This window comes from Neolamprologus multifasciatus, chromosome 9, assembly GCF_963576455.1.
Source record: "Neolamprologus multifasciatus chromosome 9, fNeoMul1.2, whole genome shotgun sequence".
NCBI lineage: Eukaryota > Metazoa > Chordata > Actinopteri > Cichliformes > Cichlidae > Neolamprologus > Neolamprologus multifasciatus.
Genome location: NC_140447.1, coordinates 14,811,057 through 14,834,359, shown reverse-complemented (window position 1 = coordinate 14,834,359; position 23,303 = coordinate 14,811,057). Strand labels below are relative to the sequence as shown.

At 40.8% G+C, this 23,303-nt stretch overlaps 1 protein-coding gene across 2 annotated transcripts in view; it reads right to left on the bottom strand.

Moving 5' to 3' along the window:
* The window catches only part of cntnap2a (contactin associated protein 2a), a 389,684-nt gene extending 389,291 nt beyond the window's left edge, over positions 1–393 (bottom strand). For both annotated transcript variants that reach the window (XM_085173176.1, XM_085173177.1), the window contains exon 1: positions 7–393. In XM_085173176.1, the coding sequence (XP_085029302.1) occupies positions 7–109 (103 nt within the window). In that variant the 5' untranslated portion in view covers positions 110–393. The remainder of the gene's footprint in view (positions 1–6) is intronic.
* Positions 394–23,303: the final 22,910 nt, after the last annotated feature.

Genomic DNA, 23,303 nt, shown 5'->3' with positions numbered 1-23,303 from the left:
ACTTACGGGTTGTTGGTAGAGCTCCGTGCACACCGCTGACATGACAGAAAATCCATAAAACCACCGGCAATAACAACGTCAGTCCCTGGGCAGGACGGTGCCGGCGCATCTTCACGGCTGCTGTGGGCGCAGGAGAGCGGGAGAGGGAAACACACAGCTGAGTGGCTGTAACGCCAGTCGGTCCGTCAGCCTCGCTTCTCAGTTGAGGACTGGCGGATAGGAGCCCGGCTGCACGGAGTCTCTCTCTCGCGCGCGCTCTCTCTCTCTCTCCCTCTCGCTCTCTCTCTCCCCAATAAAGAGATGATGTAAGGATGGCGCCAAAACACAGACTGGTCTGTGCTAGCAAACAGAGCGCACTTATCTCTGCAGCTCTTTCACCTCCCTTGTTTAGCGACTAAAACAAAACAGCAGCCGAGTTTCCACCGTCCAAAGGACGATACGAGTGGGTGCGGATGTAGCGGACAGCAAATCCTTCAGGAGTTCAAGAAGGCATGACAGTGCACATCTCAAATCCCTGAACTGGTTTCTCCTGCCCAGCGCTCTAATGCTCTGTCCGTGGTGCTGAACTTATCTCAGCCTTTCTCTGCCCCCCACTCTCTCTCTCTCACACACACACACACACACACGCACACACTTTAAATGCCTTTCCGTTTCTAATAGCCAGACAGTGCCCCCCACCTTCTCTAGGTGGTGGTGTCATTACACTTGTGCATTCCTCTTCTATCCATACATGAAAGCCCTAACAAAAAAAAACACACGGGACCTGCACTCTCTCTGTCTTGATGTCATCGCAATCCCCCGTTTGCCTGCATTTAGTGCAAACGAGAGAGAGAGAACCCATTTAACTTATCTAATGAAGATTAAATATCACATAATACTAAAGTTCTTCTTGTATGCAAATGGCTTTCCCTAACAGACTGGTTTTATTTCAAAAAGTTAAATTAAAAACATCTAAATATTGTAACAAAAGGTGCTTTCAGATATTTCGAACCTTATAATCCATTCAAACAAATACATCTTGGAGATTTGCTGGTACAAGTCTTAATAGGACTGCAGAGATACACCAATCAGAACAGACTATAAGTAACTGCTTTAGACAACACATCTTTCTTTCTTTCTTTCTTTCTTTCTTTCTTTCTTTCTTTCTTTCTTTCTTTCTTTCTTTCTTTTTTTTCCTGTTTTTTGTTTTCTTTTAGCCCACTACTATGATTATTGTTTTTTGTAGTAGTCATCTTTGTACTAAGAAGAAGAAATCTAGTAAATTTGCTTCAGAGGCGTGTTAAATAACATGTTTTACAATGACAAATGTGCAATCCATATCTGTCTGTCACATTTGTCACTTACATGTCTCAGTCACTGTCGTCTGTCCAGAACATAATACATGATTATCATCGCTGCAAGGAGCATTTTTCTAAATGAAGAAAATGGTGAATGAAAATGGCAAATTCATCACAGGCAGCTCCATCAGTGGTAATGTTTCACTTACTGCTCCAAATAAGGGATAGATTATGATAGTCAGCGTGCTATAAGGAAGCACACAGGCACATGGGTCAAATGCTTTTGATTGGTTCACCATTAGAAACATACAATGAGGCCCGCTAACAGTGTTTATTAATAAGTTACTTATCATGTAAAACTGAAAAATGAAAACTATACAGACTGATAACCTGTGTGGTACATTATTCTTTTGTTCAAGCAATGGCATCTTTGCATCCTTACAGCAAAAGCAAAATGACTCAACCTAGATATACATTTATTCATTAAAGAATCATGCAATACCTACAATAATCCCAATATTTCAATGGAAACCGTACAAATATTTATTCAAATGTCATAGTTTCTTTTTATTTGTAATTTGGGACGTCTGAATGATTATCATGGATGGCATCACATCATCTTGTAAGAACACTATGTGTCTGGGAACTGATGAAACTAATTACAGTAGTTTCGAAGGTAAACTTTAAAAAAGAATGTATACTCGATGGTGAAGAATTTCTGTGGCTTTGCTATATATTATTTTTATTTTGATATTGTGCCAAATGTTTTTATATGCAGACTGCAAGCCGGCCAACTTAGCACTCAGACTCTTGTTGATGTTTACATTATAACAAAATGCAGCTTTAGCAAACTATGCTCCATTTCTTTTCTTTTTGTTTTGTTTTTTTATAAAAATCTGCAACAAATTTGAATTAGACATAAATGTATATCATTTCTTAAATTCAGAATTTGACCTGCTTAATTGGATATATTTCAAATTATATTTACATTTTAACTGATTTGGTAATAGGGTTGAAGCATGAAATGATTAAAAAATAAGTGAGCTACAGTGTGGCTGACACATGCCTTTGAAAGTACATTCTTCCTGCTTTCAGAGGAATTGAAAAGTTAAACAGCAGCCAAGTGATTCTTAATTAATGCACTTAATTAAATGATTATAAGCAAGTGTGGGCGCCTCTATAAAAGCAGAAGTTTGAGCAGTTTGCTGGTCTGGAGCTTCCAGGTGTGCAGCAATCTTTCAAAAAGCGGATGTCCCAACAAACTCACCCAAATCTAAGCTCTACACTCCACATGCTCTGTTGGCACCGGCATGTTGAATATTAAACTGTTATAGCAGTAAAAAATGAAAAAAAGACTGAATAAATAGGGTTTTTTTCATAAGAACTGCCAGGAGAAACCATCTTCTATGTAAAAAGAATGTGGAGGCATGGCTCAGCTTAAAAACGTTACATCTGAACAAACTAAAAGACTTCTGGAGCAATGTCCCTTGGACAGAAAGACCAGCTTGAAGCTGTTTGGCCATAATGCACACTGCCATGCCTGGCAAAAGCCAAACACACCATGACAGTAATATTATGTCAGGTCATGCCAACTGTCAGGCAAACTGGTGAAGGGTTGAAAATTTGGTCTTTTTTTTGCAGCCACAGCACCAGGACACGTAGCAGTCATTGGGTTGAACTCCTCTGTATACAAAGTATTCTAGAGTTAAATGTAAGGCAATCTGTCTGACAACTAAAGCTTGGCCAAAAATGGGTCATGCAATGATCCCGAGCACACAAGCAAATCTACAACAGAATGGCCATGAATGGCCCAGTCAAAGTCCAGACCTCAGTCTGATTTAAAGGTTGTGTCAGGACCTTAAGACACCTCTACATAAACAAATGTGCCCAAAGCAACGCTGTCAGGAAGAGTGGGCCAGAATTTTTCCAGAATAATGTGAAAAAGTCACATCCATCCATCCATCTTCATCCGCTTTATAAGGGGCTGGGTCGCGGGGGCCCAGCCCCCTCCTCCAGCTTATCCGGGGGAACACCAAGGCGTTCCCAGGCCAGCCGAGAGATATAATCTCTCCAGCGTGTCCTGGGTCTGCCCCGGGGCCTCCGGCAATGCGCAATGCGCACCAAGCTCTTGCAATGGTTGTATAGGGATCGAATTACGTAGCAATGGGCCAGACACCCCATACTCCCGCAGCACCTCCCACAGGACACCCTGAGGGACACGGTTGAATGCCTTCTCCAAGTCCACAAAACACATGTAGACTGGTTGGGCAAACTCCCATGCACCCTCAAGTATCCTTGAGAGGATAAAGAGCTGGTCCAGTGTTCCGCGACCAGGACGAAAACCGTATTGTTCCTCCTGTATCCGAGGTTCGACTAGCGGACGAACACTCCTTTCCAGCACCCTGGCATAGACTTTCCCAGGGAGGCTCAGGAGTGTGATCCCCCTGTAGTTGGAACACACCCTCCGGTCCCCCTTCTTAAAGATGGGGACCACCACCCCAGTCTGCCAGTCCAGGGGTAGTGCCCCTGATCTCCACGCAACATTGTAGAGGCGTGTCAACCAGGACAGCCCTACAACGTCCAGAGCCTTCAGGAACTCGGGGCGGACCTCATCAACACCAGGGGCTCTGCCACCAAGGAGTTGTTTAACTACCTCAGTGACCTCGCCTCGTCCCAGCATCAAGTGTGACTTCATATATGCAGCCAGAGATATGCCAAAGAAAAACAAACTTATTTCCAGTGTTTTCCTCTCTTTTCTCTTTTCTTGAATTCTCCCCTCTCTATCATCTGCCTGTTGATCACTCCAGCCACCCAATCGCTGTGCCTGCTGCCGTAAGATGCTACTTTTTCTCCATAAGGATTCCAAATGGCTTTGTCAATATGCCATGCATGGTAATTTACAGTCATCGTTCATCTGATAAAAACAGAGATGAACTGCGAAGCCATAAATTCTGAGCAAAAAAGTTGATGACAGCAGTGACACATCTCCAGAGGATAGCTCTTTTGTAAAGTAAAACATTTTGTGAGAAATATTTTCACAGGCAGCTTCCAACCTGGCTGCCGTGCTGTCATTATCTACCCACAGTAGGACAGAGAAATAAGGCTCTGAGGTAATGCCACATAATGTTTTCTGGGATAATTGGAAAAGAATGAGTTTTCTTTATCTCTTGCCAACAATTCTAGAAAAGATCCTTTGTGCTAAACATTTTCAGCTTTTTTTAGAGACTTCAGGATATTAATATGTTGTCTGTTTTATTAGCTTAAAGTCACTCTAATAAAAAAGATGGACTATAACAGGACTTGACAGGTGTGTATTTATAAAACCCAGAAGAGAATATGATGAGATAAGCAGTGTAAATGGTCAAAGGTGAAGAAGGAATTCACTGTTGAAGGAGTGCTGGACGGGCAGAGAATGATGTGTCCAAATTGAATACACCAGGGGGGATTTAAAAGTGGTCTGTGGAGTGAATCACTGCTGTGGGAAAAGTGTTAAAAAATCTCTTCTTCACAATTTCATCAGGAACTCATATTACTGTAGTTATTGCAACAAACAGAATCACAGAGGAGGATAAAACAAACAGTTTTATTTGGTGTCCTAGCTGAAAGTGTTTTAGCAATTTCAAGTGAAGGATCCGATGGAGTTTCAGTAAAAAAGGGGAATTTACTTTGAGCAAAGTTTTCACTTTTTAAAATATCAGGATATAAAAATAATTATTTACTGAATAAAAAGTAATAAAAACTGCAGAAGCAGTGCATGAAAATTGAGGACATCCTTGATGCTTCCAGCAGAGATGAAGATAATTATGTGATCATCTTTGTCTTTGTAAGTTTGCTGGGTTGTTGTTCTGGAGCATTTCAGTGTTTGTTAACACAATGCCCAGTGTTAGAGAATCTGGGAAAAGATTATAAGGCCATTTTCAAATAATCTAAAGTCTGTGATTCCACTCTGGAGTGAGAAAGATTATTCAGCTGTGGAAAACATTGAAGACATTTGCAAATCAGAAGTGAACATGTCAGCAAATTCACCCCAAGATCAGAAAAGCAAAAAACGCAAGAGCAACATCCAGACTCTAAAGGCCTCAGCAAGTTAAAGTTCATGACAGCACATTTAGAAAAAAGATTGAACAAGTAAGACTTGACTGGAATGGATGCCAGGAAAAGTATTTTCTATCTTAAAATAACATGGCAGCACAGCTTGTGTTTGTAGAGTTGCATCTGAACAAATCACAACACTTCTGGAACAATATCCTTTGAATATATGAGACCAAAGTAGAGATGCGTGGCCTTAATGCAAGACACCATGTTTGAGCAAAACCAAAAACAGCAAATCAGCACAAACGCCTCATCAAGGCGATCCAGGGTTGACGATGGCAGACTTAATTTATCACAAGCTGCTTTTGCATTTTGCCTAAGTTGTTGTTGAATTAATGATGACACAATGCAGTGTGTTATGAGGTTGTAGTCACCTAAATTTAAGGCCTGGTTCAGAGATAATTTTTAATTTGATTATTTAGGTCAGGATATGTAAAACCTTAGAAATGGAAGAGGACATAGTTTCTTTTTACCATGTGTGTATGATACATCCGCCTGTGTGACATTAGACTCTACTCTTCTAGTGTGCAAAGAGTAAATACCGTCCCTTAATGTTAATCTTAGAATAACAAACTGTGTACACCAAATCCTGGGAAGTTTAAAATCCTATGGGGTGCCATGCTATAGCCAAGTTGAAAAAACTGAGAGAAGAGCTTCTTTAGGTCAGAGAAAGCACACGTAAAAATTTAAATAAGCCTTGCAATATCTCAAAGACTCCAGAACAAGAGGATGAGGGTGCATTTTTAAATCAGTGGCTCTGGGTTTTAACGGTTATGAATTTGTCTTCAAAATCTCGCAAATAAAAATGTATTTGCATGCTGAGATCAGAGCATCCAGTTTCCCCACTGAATGTTAAACACTGTGTTTCACTTACACCAAATTTTATATTCTTTCATATTAATTAAAGCATTCACTTGCCAGTGACTAATATCCATCTACACCTATAATTCAAGTGCATTCTTTGCTGGCTGGGCCCTTAACTCCTAGAAATACTGTTGTGGATTGGACATGATGTAGAGAACTAGTAATAATTTTTCTAAAATCCATCCATCCATCCATCCATCCATCCATCCATCCATCCATCCATCCATCCATCCATCCATCCATCCATCTTCATCCGCCTTATCAGGGGGGCCAGACACCCCATACTCCCGCAGCACCTCCCACAGGACACCCCGAGGGATATGGTAGAAAGCCTTCTCCAAGTCCACAAAACACATGTAGACTGGTTGGGCAAACTCCTATGAACCCTCAAGTATCCTTGAGAGGATAAAGAGCTGGTCCAGTGTTCTGCGACCAGGGTGAAAACCGCATTGTTCCCCCTGTATCCGAGGTTCAACTAGCGGACGAACTCTCCTTTCCAGCACCCTGGCATAGACGCAACATTGTAGAGGCGTGTCAACCAGGACAGCCCAACAATGTCCAGAGCCTTCAGGAACTTGGGGCGGACCTCATCAACACCAGGGGCTCTGCCACCAAGGAGTTGTTTAACTGCCTCAGTGACCTCGCCTCCAGAAACTGGCGGGTCATTCCCCTCATCCCCAGACTCTGCTTCCTCCTCGGAAGACGTGTCAGTGGTATTAAGGAGGTCCTTGAAGTATTCCTTCCACCGCCTGACAATTTTCTCAGTCAAAGTCAGCAGCGCTCCGCCAGCACTATACACAGTGCAGGTAGAGCACCGCTTTCCCCTCCCGAGACGCCTGACGGTTTGCCAGAATCTCTTCAAGGCAGTCCAAAAGTCTTTTTCCATGGCCTTTCCGAACTCCTCCCACACCCGAGTTTTTGCTTCAGCCACTGGCAGAGCCACATTCCGCTTGGCCTGTCAATACCTGTCGGCTGCCTCCAGAGTTCCACAGGCTAACCAAGTCCGATAGGACTCCTTCTTCAACCACGGCAGGCACCAACCACCTTGCGGCCACAGCTCAATGCAGCAGCTTCGGCAATGGAGATGCTGAACATGGTCCATTCGGACTCAATGTCCCCAGTCTCCCTCAGAATGCTGTTGAAGTTCTGCCGGAGGTGTGCGTTGAAGATCTCGCGGACTGGGGCCTCTGCTAGACGTTCCCAGCACACCCTCACTACGCGTTTAGGTGCACCAGGTCTGTCCAGCGTCCTCCCCCGCCACCTGATCCAACTCACCACCAGGTGGTGATCAGTTGACAGCTCAGCCCCTCTCTTTACCCGAGTGTCCAGAACATATGGTCGCAGGTCTGGTGATACAATTACAAAATCGATCATCGACCTGTGGCCTAGAGCGTCCTGGAGCCACGTGCACTTATGGACACTCTTATGTTCGAACAAGGTGTTCGTTATGGCCAAACTGTGATTTGCACAGAAGTCCAATAACAAAACACCGCTCGGGTTCAGATCAGGGAGGCCGTTCCTCCCAATCACGCCCCTCCAGGTCTCGCTGTCATTACCCACGTGAGCACTGAAGTCTCCCAGCAGGACAACAGAGTCTCCAGGTGGAGCACCTTCCAGCACCCCACCCAGGGACTCTAAGAAGGCTGGGTACTCTTTTTTTTTTTTTTTTTTTGCCTGTCCCATTTGGTTCTTTAGCCGTCGGAATTGTTGTCTGAAGACCAGCAAGGATACCCAATGGATTTATTTTGCCAAATGGATCATCATGGCATTGCCGTATTGGTCCATTTGATTGACCTTTGTTTTTATTATTTATTTTATTTTATTTTCAGTTGTTACAGACGGGACAGACATGAGTGAGGGATAGGAAAGGGAGAAAGAAAGAGGAAGGAAAAGAAAAACAGAAGGGGAGAGGGACAGTGAGAAAGGGGAAAAATCTCCTGGATCACCTGTTGAGAGAAAAAGAATAGAAAACAAGCAAAAAAACAACAACAAAGCAACATACTAAACACAACACCATCGCATTAATCTAGCTAAGTGTAAACAGCAGTAAATACTAAATATTGAATGTTGTTGTGCAGCATGCAGGACAGACAGCGCACAATGTGCTTTGAAGTAGCAGCCAAGAAAGGTGTGTTTTAAGTCTACGAACAGTGAACACCCGTTATGAGGTGCCGTAAGGGACATTATTACTGAAACGCTCTCACACACACTACTGAAACGCTCTCACACACACTACTGAAACGCTCTCACACACACTACTGAAACGCTCTCACACACACTACTGAAATTTTAGCTCTCACACACACTACTGAAACGCTCTCACACACACTACTGAAACGCTCTCACACACACTACTGAAATTTTAGCTCTCACACACACTACTGAAACGCTCTCACACATACTACTGAAATTTTAGCTCTCACACACACTACTGAAACGCTCTCACACACACTACTGAAACGCTCTCACACACACTACTGAAACGCTCTCACACACACTACTGAAATTTTAGCTCTCACACACACTACTGAAACACTCTCACACACACTACTGAAACGCTCTCACACACACTACTGAAAAACCAAGGCATTTCAGTTGAATAGGAAGGCATTTCAGTTGAACAGGAAGGCGTTTCAGTTGAACAGGAAGGCATTTCAGTTAAACAGGAAGGCATTTCAGTTGAACAGGAAGGCATTTCAGTTGAACAGGAAGGCGTTTCAGTTGAACAGGAAGGCATTTCAGTTAAACAGGAAGGCGTTTCAGTTGAACAGGAAGGCATTTCAGTTAAACAGGAAGGCGTTTCAGTTGAACAGGAAGGCATTTCAGTTGAACAGGAAGGCATTTCAGTTGAACAGGAAGTTAATTCTTGACAAAGAAACTGAAGGAAAAAGTGGTAGATTTCAAACAAACCACTACACAGATGTCTACTCAGCAACCTGCTAGTTAGGGGTGGGTTTTTATAATCGATTTATCAATTAAAATCGATTCTGGCTTGGATAACGTGAAATCGATTCATTAAAATCCTGAATCAATTTTTTAATATAAATTAATTTTGCCCGAAATGCCAGAATCTCAGGTGAAACCGCACAAAATTTCAACAACCACCAAACAGCTAAAACAGTAAATGAGAGCAGGAACAGGGATTCTGCACAAAGACGTAAACACACAGCGCGGACCCGCGGATCAGAATCAATGGGATGTCGCCTTTCTCACCCGACAGCACGGACACGGTCGGGGCTGAAAGCCAACAGCTGGCTGATTCTGATCTGTCGGCGGTCCGCGCTTTGTTTTCACGCCGTTTTTGCGCTGATTCTAAAGCTGTTAGTTTGATCTCTCTCCAAACAATATTGACTGAACCAGCAGCAAAAGAAGATCCAAACTGCGCTTCACATAAACATCGTCATGAATTCCCTCTGACGTTTACTGTTTTGCTTCCACCACGATAAAATCACACGTCATGCACAGCTCTCTCTCTCTCTTTCTCTCTCTCTCTGTACTTCAAGAACTGTTTCCCGTCTAAAAATCTGTTTTCTGCATTATTCACTTGCTTGTTATGCACAAGTCTACTGTTGTTTACAGCGCTGTCGGCCGCTGGTTTTTTTTTTTTCGTTTTACATACTTCCGAAAAGAAAATCTTATTTCTGCCGTTCAATACTGAACAAATTTAAACATTTAAAAATTATGCAAAATGCAAAACGCTTAGCCGTGTCTCTAATAAAACCGCTGGAACGTCAGAGGTAACGTTCATATGTTGATTAATGGTTTTCTTTCGTTTTTGATGTACTGCAGAATATTTTTTATAAAATCCCAGGCCAGGAAAAATCACCTTCATGTTTTTCTGTGTTTTATCTTCAGCTACTTTTACACAAAGGCATCTGCTGTGAGCTTACACCTTTGATAAAGTCTTGCGTGTGTCAGCTTCCTTTTTTTAGATACAAAAATATGTAAATGTACTGATCTGAATTATAATATTGCTGACTGTCAAAATTTCCCAGAATCAAATTGAATTGAATTGAATCGAATTGAATTGAATCGAATCATGGAACGATAAGTTAGACAGCTTAGTCTTAGTGAGACAGCTGCATTACTTAAAAATATATTAGCCTCAGCATAAGTCAAAATTTAGAATAGCAGGAGACGGGCATTATCCTGTTTCTTTGGGGGGGTTTTTTTGGCATATGTGCTTTTTGTCTTTTTTAGCAAAGAAAAAAATATCTTAAAATCATCAATAAAACCAGGGAGAGAAGGCTTAGCGTTCCTCCATTTAACACAATGGATATGATATTTACTCAAACGTATGATGATGTTAATAATGTCTGAGACAGATGATCCATATAAAAAAAATTATGATGTAATTCAAATAGTGACACATCATTAATATTTAGGAAAATCCAATTTTTTTAAGTTGCACCAAATACATTGTGTGATAGGGCATAGAAAAAAAAAGATGTTCTAGGGTTTCATTTTCATCAGTACAAAAAGAACACTGATCCACCTCAAAGCCAAATCTCTTTTTTTTAGAAATTCTGCCACAGGATTAATTTTTTTTAAAGTGTGTTTCTTTAACTTTAGGTAGAATAGGCTATTTCATAAATTTTTAGTATGCTTTATCCAGTGTATATGAAATAACTAAATTAGAACCATGCAATGTAACCATTCTGTTGTAACTATGAAATATTTTTGTCTTTGAAGAAACTACTAACAAATTTCTTATTGCATTTTTATCAAACAGCTGACATTGCCCTAGCAATAAATTTGGGAGCACTGATGAGAAATTATTGTATATCATAAAAATTTTAATCAAATAAAGCAGAGGCAGTGGGACCAGTTCACAAAATTTGTTATATTCTCTTTGAGAACAGTCTAGACAATATTTTTCTGAAAAGTCTGGGTAACTTAGAATTACACCGTTATCATCCAATAAATCTGTTATGAATATAATCTTTTTGTTCAAACCAGTCACTCTTGAAAATTGATTTTTGATTAAGTGTTATTACCCTATTATTCCATAAGGTTGAATTATGGGGAGAAGTTGTGGGTAAATCTCATTTTCCCAAAAATGCACAGTCTGTTTTGGAAAGTTTGATATCTTTATGGGGATTTTATTTACCGCAAAATCACATTTCAAAATAAAGTCTAATCCTGTATACTATTTTATTAAACAAGGATCATAGGATGTGGAGCTAAGTAGAGTCTGGCTGTGACAGACAAGATTTTAACCATTTAATTCTAAGGGTGCCATCCATAAATTCTAATTCTGGAGTTTTGATACCACCTTTATTGTATTCCTTCACAAGCTGATATCTTTCTATGTAATGGGTTTTATTCCTCCACAAAAATTCGAAAATAACTGTGTTAGCCTTATTAATGCTTTTAGAGGAGATATATAGAGAGTGACAAGGATAAATCAATTTGGAGATGCCTTCAGCTTTAGATAGGATGTTTCTGCCAAAAAAAGCGAGGTCTCTGCTTAACCAGTGGCTAAGTGATTTCTTCATCTCGATGATACAGTTAGAAATATTGGTGTCTTTTCTGCTAATTGGGTTTTTTAGATATTATCAGCCCTATATATTTAACTTTAGATTCAACTCTAACCAAAGCTATTGAGGAGTCAGAGCTTGTATGAATCGGGAGAAGTTCACATTTTTTGATACTGAGAGATAAACGAGAAGCTTTAGTTTTCTCTACCATGTATTTATCTTTCAAAAACATAGATGTATCATCTGTGAATTGACTTATTTTGAAGTCTTTATTAAAAATTGATATTCCTTGTATGTCGTTAGAATTTTTGATTAATAGTGTTAACAACTGAGTTGCCAATATAAAAAGCTTAGGGGAAACAGGACATAATTGCCGAATTCCCTGTTGCACCTTGAATCCATTCCTTGATTCAAGGAAGCTAAAATATTGTTAAGTAATGCGGCTGCTTCACTTAGGCTACAAGCACAGCTGTCCCCAACCCCCAGGTCCTGGACCAGTACCGGTCTGTGAGTCGTTTGGTACCGGGTCGCAAGAGTTGAGGCTTGAGTTTAAAATTTATGGTTTTCATGGTATTTATCTTTTTTTTTTATTTTTATATTGTTTACGTGGCACAAAAAAGGTTGGGAACTGCTGTACTAGCAGGTTGCTGAGTAGACATCCTTGTAGTGTTTTGAAATATACCACTTTTTCCATCAGTTTCCTTGTCAGGAAACAACTTCCTGTTCAGCGGAAATGCGTTTCAGTTGTGTGTGTGAGAGCGTTTCAGTTGTGTGTGTGAGAGCATTTCAGTAGTGTGTGTGAGAGCTAAAATTTCAGTAGTGTGTGTGTGAGAGCATTTCAGTAGTGTGTGTGAGAGCTAAAATTTCAGTAGTGTGTGTGAGAGCGTTTCAGTAGTGTGTGTGAGAGCTAAAATTTCAGTAGTGTGTGGGAGAGCATTTCAGTAGTGTGTGTGAGAGCTAAAATTTCAGTAGTGTGTGTGAGAGCATTTCAGTTGTGTTTGTGAGAGCGTTTCAGTTGTGTGTGTGAGAGCGTTTCAGTAGTGTGTGTGAGAGCTAAAATTTCAGTAGTGTGTGTGAGAGCGTTTCAGTAGTGTGTGTGAGAGCTTTTCAGTTGTGTGTGTGAGAGCGTTTCAGTAGTGTGTGTGAGAGCTAAAATTTCAGTTGTGTGTGTGAGAGCGTTTCAGTAGTGTGTGTGAGAGCTAAAATTTCAGTAGTGTGTGTGAGAGCGTTTCAGTAGTGTGTGTGAGAGCTAAAATTTCAGTAGTATGTGTGAGAGCGTTTCAGTAGTGTGTGTGAGAGCTAAAATTTCAGTTGTGTGTGTGAGAGCGTTTCAGTAGTGTGTGTGAGAGCTAAAATTTCAGTAGTGTGTGTGAGAGCGTTTCAGTAGTGTGTGTGAGAGCGTTTCAGTAGTGTGTGTGAGAGCGTTTCAGTAGTGTGTGTGAGAGCTAAAATTTCAGTTGTGTGTGTGAGAGCGTTTCAGTAGTGTGTGTGAGAGCTAAAATTTCAGTAGTGTGTGTGAGAGCGTTTCAGTAGTGTGTGTGAGAGCGTTTCAGTAGTGTGTGTGAGAGCGTTTCAGTTGTGTGTGTGAGAGCGTTTCAGTAGTGTGTGTGAGAGCTAAAATTTCAGTAGTGTGTGTGAGAGCGTTTCAGTAGTGTGTGTGAGAGCGTTTCAGTAGTGTGTGTGAGAGCATTTCAGTAGTGTGTGTGAGAGCTAAAATTTCAGTAGTGTGTGTGAGAGCATTTCAGTTGTGTTTGTGAGAGCGTTTCAGTTGTGTGTGTGAGAGCGTTTCAGTAGTGTGTGTGAGAGCTAAAATTTCAGTAGTGTGTGTGAGAGCGTTTCAGTAGTGTGTGTGAGAGCTTTTCAGTTGTGTGTGTGAGAGCTAAAATTTCAGTTGTGTGTGTGAGAGCGTTTCAGTAGTGTGTGTGAGAGCTAAAATTTCAGTTGTGTGTGTGAGAGCGTTTCAGTAGTGTGTGTGAGAGCGTTTCAGTTGTGTGTGTGAGAGCGTTTCAGTAGTGTGTGTGAGAGCTAAAATTTCAGTAGTGTGTGTGAGAGCGTTTCAGTAGTGTGTGTGAGAGCGTTTCAGTTGTGTGTGTGAGAGCGTTTCAGTTGTGTGTGTGAGAGCGTTTCAGTAGTGTGTGTGAGAGCTAAAATTTCAGTTGTGTGTGTGAGAGCGTTTCAGTAGTGTGTGTGAGAGCGTTTCAGTAGTGTGTGTGAGAGCTAAAATTTCAGTAGTGTGTGTGAGAGCGTTTCAGTAGTGTGTGTGAGAGTGTTTCAGTAGTGTGTGTGAGAGCTAAAATTTCAGTAGTGTGTGTGAGAGTGTTTCAGTAGTGTGTGTGAGAGCTAAAATTTCAGTAGTGTGTGTGAGAGCGTTTCAGTAGTGTGTGTGAGAGTGTTTCAGTAATAATGTCCCTTACGGCACCTCATAACCCGTGTGCACACCTGTGTAGATCAGCGTGCTTGTATTCAAATGGTTTCCCCATGTAATCGTCTGCAAGAGGATAAAGAGAGCCATAGCCCTGTCCCCCAGGGCATGAAGCAGGCATGGAGGAGATCCAGGCCCCAGACATCCAGAGGCTGGGTACTCTGAACTGCCACTCTGCGCATAAGCGCAGATGACAGTCAGGACCTGTTCCCCCGACCCCAAGGCGCAGGGAACAAACCCTCTCATCCACCGGGAAAACCCCAATGTGCAGCAAGCCGAGGGGATATTAGAATACCCACCCCAGCCGCCGCCTCTCAGCAGGAACAACTCCAGACTGAGACAGAGTCCAGCCCCTCTCCAGGAGACTGGTTACAGAGCCCAAGCCATGCGTAGAGGTGAGCCCGACTATATCTAGCTGGTACCTCTCAACCTCACGCACTAACTCAGGCTCCTTCCCCACCAGAGAGGTGACATTCCATGTCCCAATTGCCAGTCTTGGCAGCCGGGGATCAGTCCACCAGGGCCTCCATCACACAATGCACCTGAACCCTATGGCGCCTCCTGCAGGAGTATGGGCCCATGTCCCCTTTTCGGGCTGTGCCCCGCCGGGCCCCATGGACTAAGTCCCGGCCACCAGACGTTCGCCCTCGGGCACCCTCCCCGGGCCTGGCTTCAGGGCAGGGCTCCGGTAACCCTATCCTGGGCAGGGTAAACTGTTGCCTCGATGTTTTCTTCATAAGGGTCTTCTGAATCGCGACCAATTTGCCATGGGAGACCCTACCAGGGGACAAAAGCCCCCAGACAACATAGCCCCTGGGATCCCTGGGACACACAAACCCCTCCACCACGATAAGGTAGCGAAGGTAACTTTGAAAAAGTTTGTTCAAGTAAAACTGTCACTTTTCAGGGTGGACTTAAAAAAAGCATTTTGTAAACTGAGATTAATCTAAAATAAACACTTAGCTAAACCAAGATGAACTTCATCATTTTAGAAAAACATTGTGTGTTTACCCAGTTGAATTAAAATAGATTTAAATTATTACTTTCCCTCAAAGCTTTTCTAATTATCTTGGAAACATGCAGATAACACAGAGTTTTAACAAACAAATTAGATTTATTGTATTTATGACTAATAAAATAAATAACACTAAGGTGTTTCTTGATGTTTTCCCTGCTGTTGCATAAATAAATAGATAGAATGCTTTTTTTTTTAAATTAGAACATCCAACCGTCTGTTCATACTCACATCTGTCATTTTCAATGGAACAGATGTCAGGTACCTAATAGATCAAACACAAATACAACTTGCTTGTGAGAGTAACAGTAAAATGCACTGGTGCGTGAATGACAATGAAAAACCTAAAGACAACAGGAGAAAAAGCAAAATGAGAAAGTGAAAATAAATTAGAGAAGTCAATGTATGCAGAAAAGAAATTGGGCCAAAAAGAACAAAAGGTAGAAGCAAAAGATGGGAAATGGGAGGGAAGAGGGGGAAGGAACTGAGAGGACAATGAATGAATAATTATGGCTTTTCTCTGTGAGGAGCTGGAGTGAGTTCAGTCTAATGTGAACAACATTACTGTGATTTCTCTCCTGAGTTCTTGCTGCACTATGATTAAAATAGTGCAAAATGGATGCATGGACCAAGTCATTGACTGAAGAATACAAACCTGAATGCAAAGAGACCCAAGGTTTCTAGACTTCCGGGAGTCAGTTACTGCAAAGGATTTTCATTGAAGTCTGAAGAGTTAATGCAATTTTTTTTTATTAAACCCTTTGAATGAAAGCTGAAATTCTCCACTTCAATCACAGTGGTTTAAAATCCACTGTGGTTGTGTACACAGACAAAACTTGTCTTTGTCCAAATAATATTGGGTCGAACTGTACACTAAGAACTAAATAAGGATACAGGTGTATGTAACCAACACGGGTGAGACAATCAGAGGAAGCCTAAGCAAGTCACAAGAGGGGAGAAAAAAAATCAAAGAAAAAAAGAAAATGACCATTACTGAAGCTTTTAAGACAAATAGTAAACAAGAATAAACTGAGATGGGAAACAGCAGCATAATATTAGGGAAGGAAGGAGAAATACAAAGTAAGCCAGAGAAAGCTAGATTTATAATGAGGACTAAAACTCAAAACCTCACAAAACTGAAAGCTGGGATGGTAAATAAGATTAAAAGCAACCAGAAATGACACTCATTTCCAGGATAACCATAAAAACACAATGTAGTACAAGGTCTAGACCATAATTTAGATAGTTTCACCCCTGTTTAATCTCCACACTGTTAGTATAATCACATTTGATCCAAAACAATGAAAAATGTGTTTACAACACTGCAGCCATCTCTCAGCTTTAACTGTATAAATTTTACATTAATGCTGGACTAACTGAGAGTGAGACACTGTTGGCACATTTTAACACACATTGTCCAAAGATCAGGAAGTACAGTATATGTCCAACAAAAATATTTTTACTCTTTATTTAATATTTTATGGGAACCCATTGTATTGGGCTTACAGGCAGGCCTTCAGTCTATTAGCATCAGCAGACACTCTATATGATCCCCGGTGATGCGTTATCAAGCTTCACTGCAGATATCTTCTGCTTCACCTTGTCTTCAGTCTGGTCTTCAGCAATTGGAATGCTGCTCAGTCACATGGAGATCTGCTTTTCCAGCCAAGGATATTCCACCTCTTCACCCTGAAAAGCTCTTTGGTTGCTTTGCTGAAGAAATTTGATGCATTTGGTTGATTCTGAGCACTACAAACGCTCCAGTACACCTCTGCAGTGAAATCATGGATAAATGCCAGCTCGCCAGTTCAACTGAGGACAGGATACTGAAACCATAACAGAAGCACCATCATCACTGATAAATGAGATAATAGATAATAAGCTTTGGCTGATCAGATCAACCCTTTTCCTCTTCTTCCATCATTTTAATAACCTTCTGTTGGTTTATTTAATCACCACTAGGGATGGGTATCGTTTAGGTTTTATCCGATACCGGTGCCAAACCGGTACTTTTGAAACGGTGCCGGTGCTTAAACGGTGCCCAAACCGGTGCTTAAAGAATGGAAAACACAAAATTGGTCCAAAAACCTCTCATGTTCAGCTGTTTTTTTGTAAAAAGATAACAATGTTAGTCTTTTCTGCAGGTATAGGGCATATATGGTGTCACTCTGGGCTGGAAGCAGTGCTTAAACAATGGAAAAAACACAAACTTTGTCCAAAAACCTCTCATGTTTAACTGTTTTCCACTTTTTCTTCGGTCATTTTAGCCTTTTTGGCCAGGGTGAAGGGAGTATCTGCCATCAAACAAGAAGACAGCCGCATGTAGCTATGATGGTGTTTGCTAGTTCACGTTGCATGCATTAATTTAATAACGCGGTTAGCTTACTCAACGTAAATTACACACGAACAACATTAAGCTACTCACGCAGAGAAGAACGGCTGCTGCTGCCATCATCATTTCTGCTACACTGGCAGGGCTAGGTTCATCGGATTTAAAGTGTGACCTCCTTTGACAGTATCAGCTTAAAGCACTTGTTGCAGGCTGCTGAGTTTGCATCTTTTGCTGTGAAGTACAGCCAGACTTTTGACCGCTTTGCCTTGGGCATTTTTAATCTGTAGCTCTGCTCTAAAAGAACGTACGTACCTGGACCCGCCTACTATCCTCGAAACGTAAAATGATTGGCTAGAATCTAAAGTGTATCATTCCATACCAGTTGGTGGCGGTAATGCACCTTTCAGTTGTTTGCCAACCGCCAATAGAAATGTAAGGAAGAAGAAAGTGTATCACAGCTCAGGAAAAAAAAGCACCGAAATAAAGCACCGAAATGCGCGCTGCTTTTCGGTCTGGTTACTACCGTTTATGTCAGAACCGGTGCCATGATGGCACCGGATACCGGTACCCATCCCTAATCACCACATAAAACTTGGTTTCAAGGTGTTGAAAATCCTCCTGGCTTTGTGTATTTTTTTGGTGAATTCTCTGATATGTTGGTCATTATCTCTACTCTTTACATACGGTCATATATGTGTTTATGGTTTCTGTCTATTATCTTGCTGTGAATTGCTCAGATAAAACTGAGGTCATTGTACTCGGCGCTGAAAAGCTTAGAAATATGGTATCTAACCAGATTCTTACTCTGGATGGCATTACCTTGGCCTCCAGTAACACTGTGAGGAACCTTGGAGTCATTTTTGACCAGGATATGTCCTTCAACGCACATATTAAACAAATATGTAAGACTGCGTTCTTCCATTTGCGCAACATCTCTAAAATTAGAAATATCCTGTCTCAGAGTGACGCTGAAAAACTAGTTCATGCATTTATTACTTCCAGGCTAGACTACTGCAATTCATTATTATCAGGATGTCCAAAAAACTCACTGAAAAGCCTTCAGTTAATCCAAAATGCTGCAGCAAGAGTACTGACAGGGACTAGAAAGAGAGAGCATATTTCTCCTGTTTTGGCTTCCCTTCATTGGCTTCCTGTTAAATCCAGAATTGAATTCAAAATCCTGCTCCTCACATACAAGGTCTTAAATAATCAGGCCCCATCTTATCTTAATGACCTTGTAGTACCATATCACCCTATTAGAGCACTTCGCTCTCGCTCTGCAGGCCTACTTGTTGTTCCTAGAGTATTTAAAAGTAGAATGGGAGGGAGAGCCTTCAGTTTTCAGGCCCCTCTTCTGTGGAACCAGCTTCCAGTTTGGATTCAGGAGACAGACACTATCTCTACTTTTAAGATTAGGCTTAAAACCTTCCTTTTTGCTAAAGCATATAGTTAGGGCTGGACCAGGTGACCCTGAATCCTCCCTTAGTTATGCTGCAATAGATGTAGGCTGCCGGGGGATTCCCATGATGCATTGAGTTTTTCCTTTCCAGTCACCTTTCTCACTCACTATGTATTAACTGACCTCTCTGTATTGAATCATATCTGTTATTAATCTCTGTCTCTCTTCCACAGCATGTCTTTTATCCTGTCTTCCTTCTCTCACCCCAACCGGTCGCAGCAGATGGCCGCCCCTCCCTGAGCCTGGTTCTGCCGGAGGTTTCTTCCTGTTAAAAGGGAGTTTTTCCTTCCCACTGTCGCCAAAGTGCTTGCTCATAGGGGGTCATATGATTGTTGGGCTTTTCTCTGTATCTATGAAGCGCCTTGAGGCGACATTTGTTGTGATTTGGCGCTATATAAATAAAATTGAATTGAATTGAATTGAATTGAATTGCCAGTTTTAGGAGATTAACAACAAATCTCTCTAACTTTTTTCATTGTCATTTTCTTCTGTACTTCTATCACCTCTCCTCTTCATATCACATCCCAAGAATTACACAGCTACACAATTCACTTTCACTCTCATGTGCTACAAGTACTCTCCAACCAAAAAAAAAGTGGTATTTCAATTCTACTTCATTAACTATTCCTTCTGGTAAGAATGATCTTTTATTAGAGGTTAAAAAAACCCTAAAAAAAACCAATGTATTCAGCTTAATAATAGCAAGTTGTTATATGTAACCGCAAAGATAGAACAAGACATATTTCACAGCTATTTTTTTTACCAAACACAAGGCATATGTAGAAATATTTTGGGGGAAAAACATACTGGGACCAACCAAAAGTCATACTAGCTGTATTACTTTATGCACATTCAAATTGTACAACCTTTAAGACGACATGATTACATGTATGACTGTAACATTGGATGCCAATGAAACTTATGTGAACACTGTCCACAAAAAAAATGTTGAGTTGAAAAGCAAAGGTATACTAATACACTGAAAAACATGAAAACTACCTACCTACACATATTTTCGTCCCGTCTATGCTGAGTGCCGGGATGTGCGGTGGGATCAGTCGTGCGCCAGCTCATCACAGAGGCTCAATCCGATTGGGATCAAGGGAGCGTGGAGGACAGGCCTTGTTTGTCTGTCATTTCCTCAAGATTTTTTTTTTTAAGTGTATATGGTGTGAAGGTACTTCTGGGGTCCTGCTGGGGGAGGTGTGTGCATGTGTCTAGAGGAACTGAGCGGCATACTGAAACACAATGTAGTTATTTACACCTTTAAGTTAAAGCCACCCTCAACCCCATCCATCCAAAACTATTTCAAATTTGGATGAATAAAAAAATCACATTAGCTGTTAGAGTGAAGAGCAATCGTTATGCTGTGAGCAACTGTAGCCTGTAGTCTAATTGTAATAATCTTAGGTGAAACATTTTTTTGAGAGCGAGAAAGTTCAAAAGTGGCAGTGAAGTCTGAATAAAATTTACTTTTGTACTCAAGCACTCCAACTATTAAAGGCTTTGGTGTTCTCTAGCATAACATTAAAGTGTTTTTTTTCCTTACAAAAAAGAAAAAAAAAACAGGGCCCTGCTTCTTTTTCTGCAGTAGTCGTATCAGTAAATCTGACAGTTTGCCTCGCAGCTTGTATTTATCATCAATTAATGATGAGCACACTTGAGACGAAAGCGTTTCAACAATACTGGACAAAATGTTTAGAAAATAAACAAAATTACTCATAAATAAGAAACGTTGTAATCAACTGGTCACCTCAGGGTCACTTACAATCAGTCTACAGGACATACCTATATATTATTTCAAGCCTATAATTTAGAAAAAGCAGAACATTTTGTCCCTACCACTTTCAACACAAAGCCTGTGCTTTAGAGTGCATCTGTCTGCCTTCATTTGCACTGTACATGTACTAAGGGAGAAGGCAGAATGCTGCTTTCACTCCCAGAAGAACCACACTGAAATTGACTTATGTTAATTAACGACCTTTGGTGTCAATCGTTCCAGGGATTATTTGCATAGTCTCAAAATAGCACTAGAAGAAAGAAATCAGCATCTGCACTTCTGTGAAACTCTCCTTGCATCTCTCCCTTCATAAACACCGTAGCACTGCAATACAAATCACCATGCATGTACTACAAATCACAGCAGCTTTATGCAGTATGTTGATTAGCATGAGCAAATTCCCTTAGTCATTCCTGCCTTCCCCTGGCATGCTTGTATTTCTTTGTGCAGCAAAAAAGGTAATAATGTACTAACGAAACAATAATAATAATAATAATAATAATAATAATAATAATAATAATTATGATGATGTTTAGAGTTTTTAGGATTGTACTCAAACAACATGTTTCATATTTAATTTTCATGGTCACAGTGCATGTCCATGTTGGCAGAAATGCAAAGGGTAACATCGAGGAATGCTGTCACGTGTAAAAAGTAATGTCAATAACAGCATTTCTCTGTCTTCTGATATAATACTATGAAGAGAAAGTCTAAATCCAAAGTTTCAATTTGTAGCCCTAAATCAACAAGAGATTGTATCAGTGGGCATGCATTGTCTGTTATCAGATGTCAGGCTCTGCTTACCCCTTATTAGAAAATGTGGACAGGAAGACTGTTGAGGTCCACCGTTGCTCCGTAAGAGTTAAGTAATAAAGTAATAAAAGAAAATGTGGAGAATAAATTAGACAAAAGAAACTGGAAGTTGCTGATGCTGCGTTTCTCTCAATAAATCCAAACCCCTCTTTTCAATGGCCGCTTAGCTTAGACAAGTTTTCTTTCTCTTGGAAGACAAGAAACAGACACAATCTGCACTTACAAGGAAGGTTGGTCTTTTAATAATGTCACAGCATAATTGGTTTCTGAAACATTCTGTGGCCTTAATTAACTAAATGAGCCTAAAGGAATCAGTGAGAGGCAGGAAAAGAGAGGACGAAGGGGAGAGAAAGAGGGAGCGCAATGAGTAATACAAGTGATAGAGATCAGATACCTTATCTCTTCAGTTCACAAGTCTGCTATTCATTGGCGGCCCTCCTCTCCACCCTTCACCCACACTCTCAATAGGTTTCCTTCTCTCAACTCAAATTAATCTGTTTCGCATTCACAGGCTGTCTCCAACACATGCTGAGTAAAAACTGCAGCTGAGTCTTTTGCACTAGTGTTTAACATTTTAAATGCTCTTCACACACTGTATTTTACAGCAGCTGAGCCTTTGTCAAAAAGTAACATGTGGAGACAATGTAATTTCATGTCTCTGATGGATTGCCAAAGAGTGTACCTCAAGGGCTGCTTTATGTTTAGTTTCACTTCAGCCTGGTCTCCAGTGAATTCTACTCATATTCAGCTATTCTGCAATATTGATGCTGAAAGAGCCCCATAGACCAGTTTTCTGTTTTGGGAGAAACCAAATTAAAATTCTTTGCTGAGAACATTAAGGAGCTTTCTCGATAGGAAAAATAAATAAATATATATATATATTAATTCCTCTGAGTGTTCCGATGATTAAAAAGATTTGTTTTTATAAGCAGATGATTTCTCCTTTGGGGTCAGTGCTACTCTTACTGGACTTTTGGGTATTTTTTATGTGATTACAAGGCTGGGTGCTGGGGAAATTAATGGCATTACTTCTGTTATATCGATGTTTCCTTTTATAATAGGTGCCATGGTCATGGTTTTTTGTATTTAATTTAACTTAATTGATGTAGGGTCTTGGATGGATGGATGGATGGATGGATGGATGGATGGATGAATGGATGGATGGATGGATGGATGGATGGATGGATGGAAGGATGGATGGATGATGGATTGATGGATGGATGATGGATTGATGGATGGATGATGGATTGATGGATGGATGATGGATGATGGATGGATGGATGATGGATGATGGATGATGGATGGATCTTTTTCAGGTTCAAAATGTCCCATTTTCTTAGTGTCTCCTGTGCTTGCTTGTGTTTTACTCCCTCTGTTTCAGACATGTGTTCATTAGTTTCTTTGTGTTTCCTTTCTGTATTCTTTTGTGATTATCTGCCCTCACCTTATTAGTTTCACATCCATTCAACTGTTTGTTACCTTTGTCCAGTCAGCCTGTTTTTCTCGTCGTACAACTTGGAAAGAGTTAAGATGAAATATAATATTGTCACATAAATGGTGTTTTCTCTTCCTAAGGATCGTGTAAATAAACTTTTTAAAAGGTTTTTGCTCGGGTTTTGTGATCAAACCTTTGTTGAAGCATTATAGAAAGAAGCTATTGTGGAAAATACCAAAAAACTGCAATTACAACATGTTTACTGCACAAAAAGTGGTATTTGTTTTTATAAATAATTTCCCAGTTTATAGACGACTATACTGGGTTTTGTGTT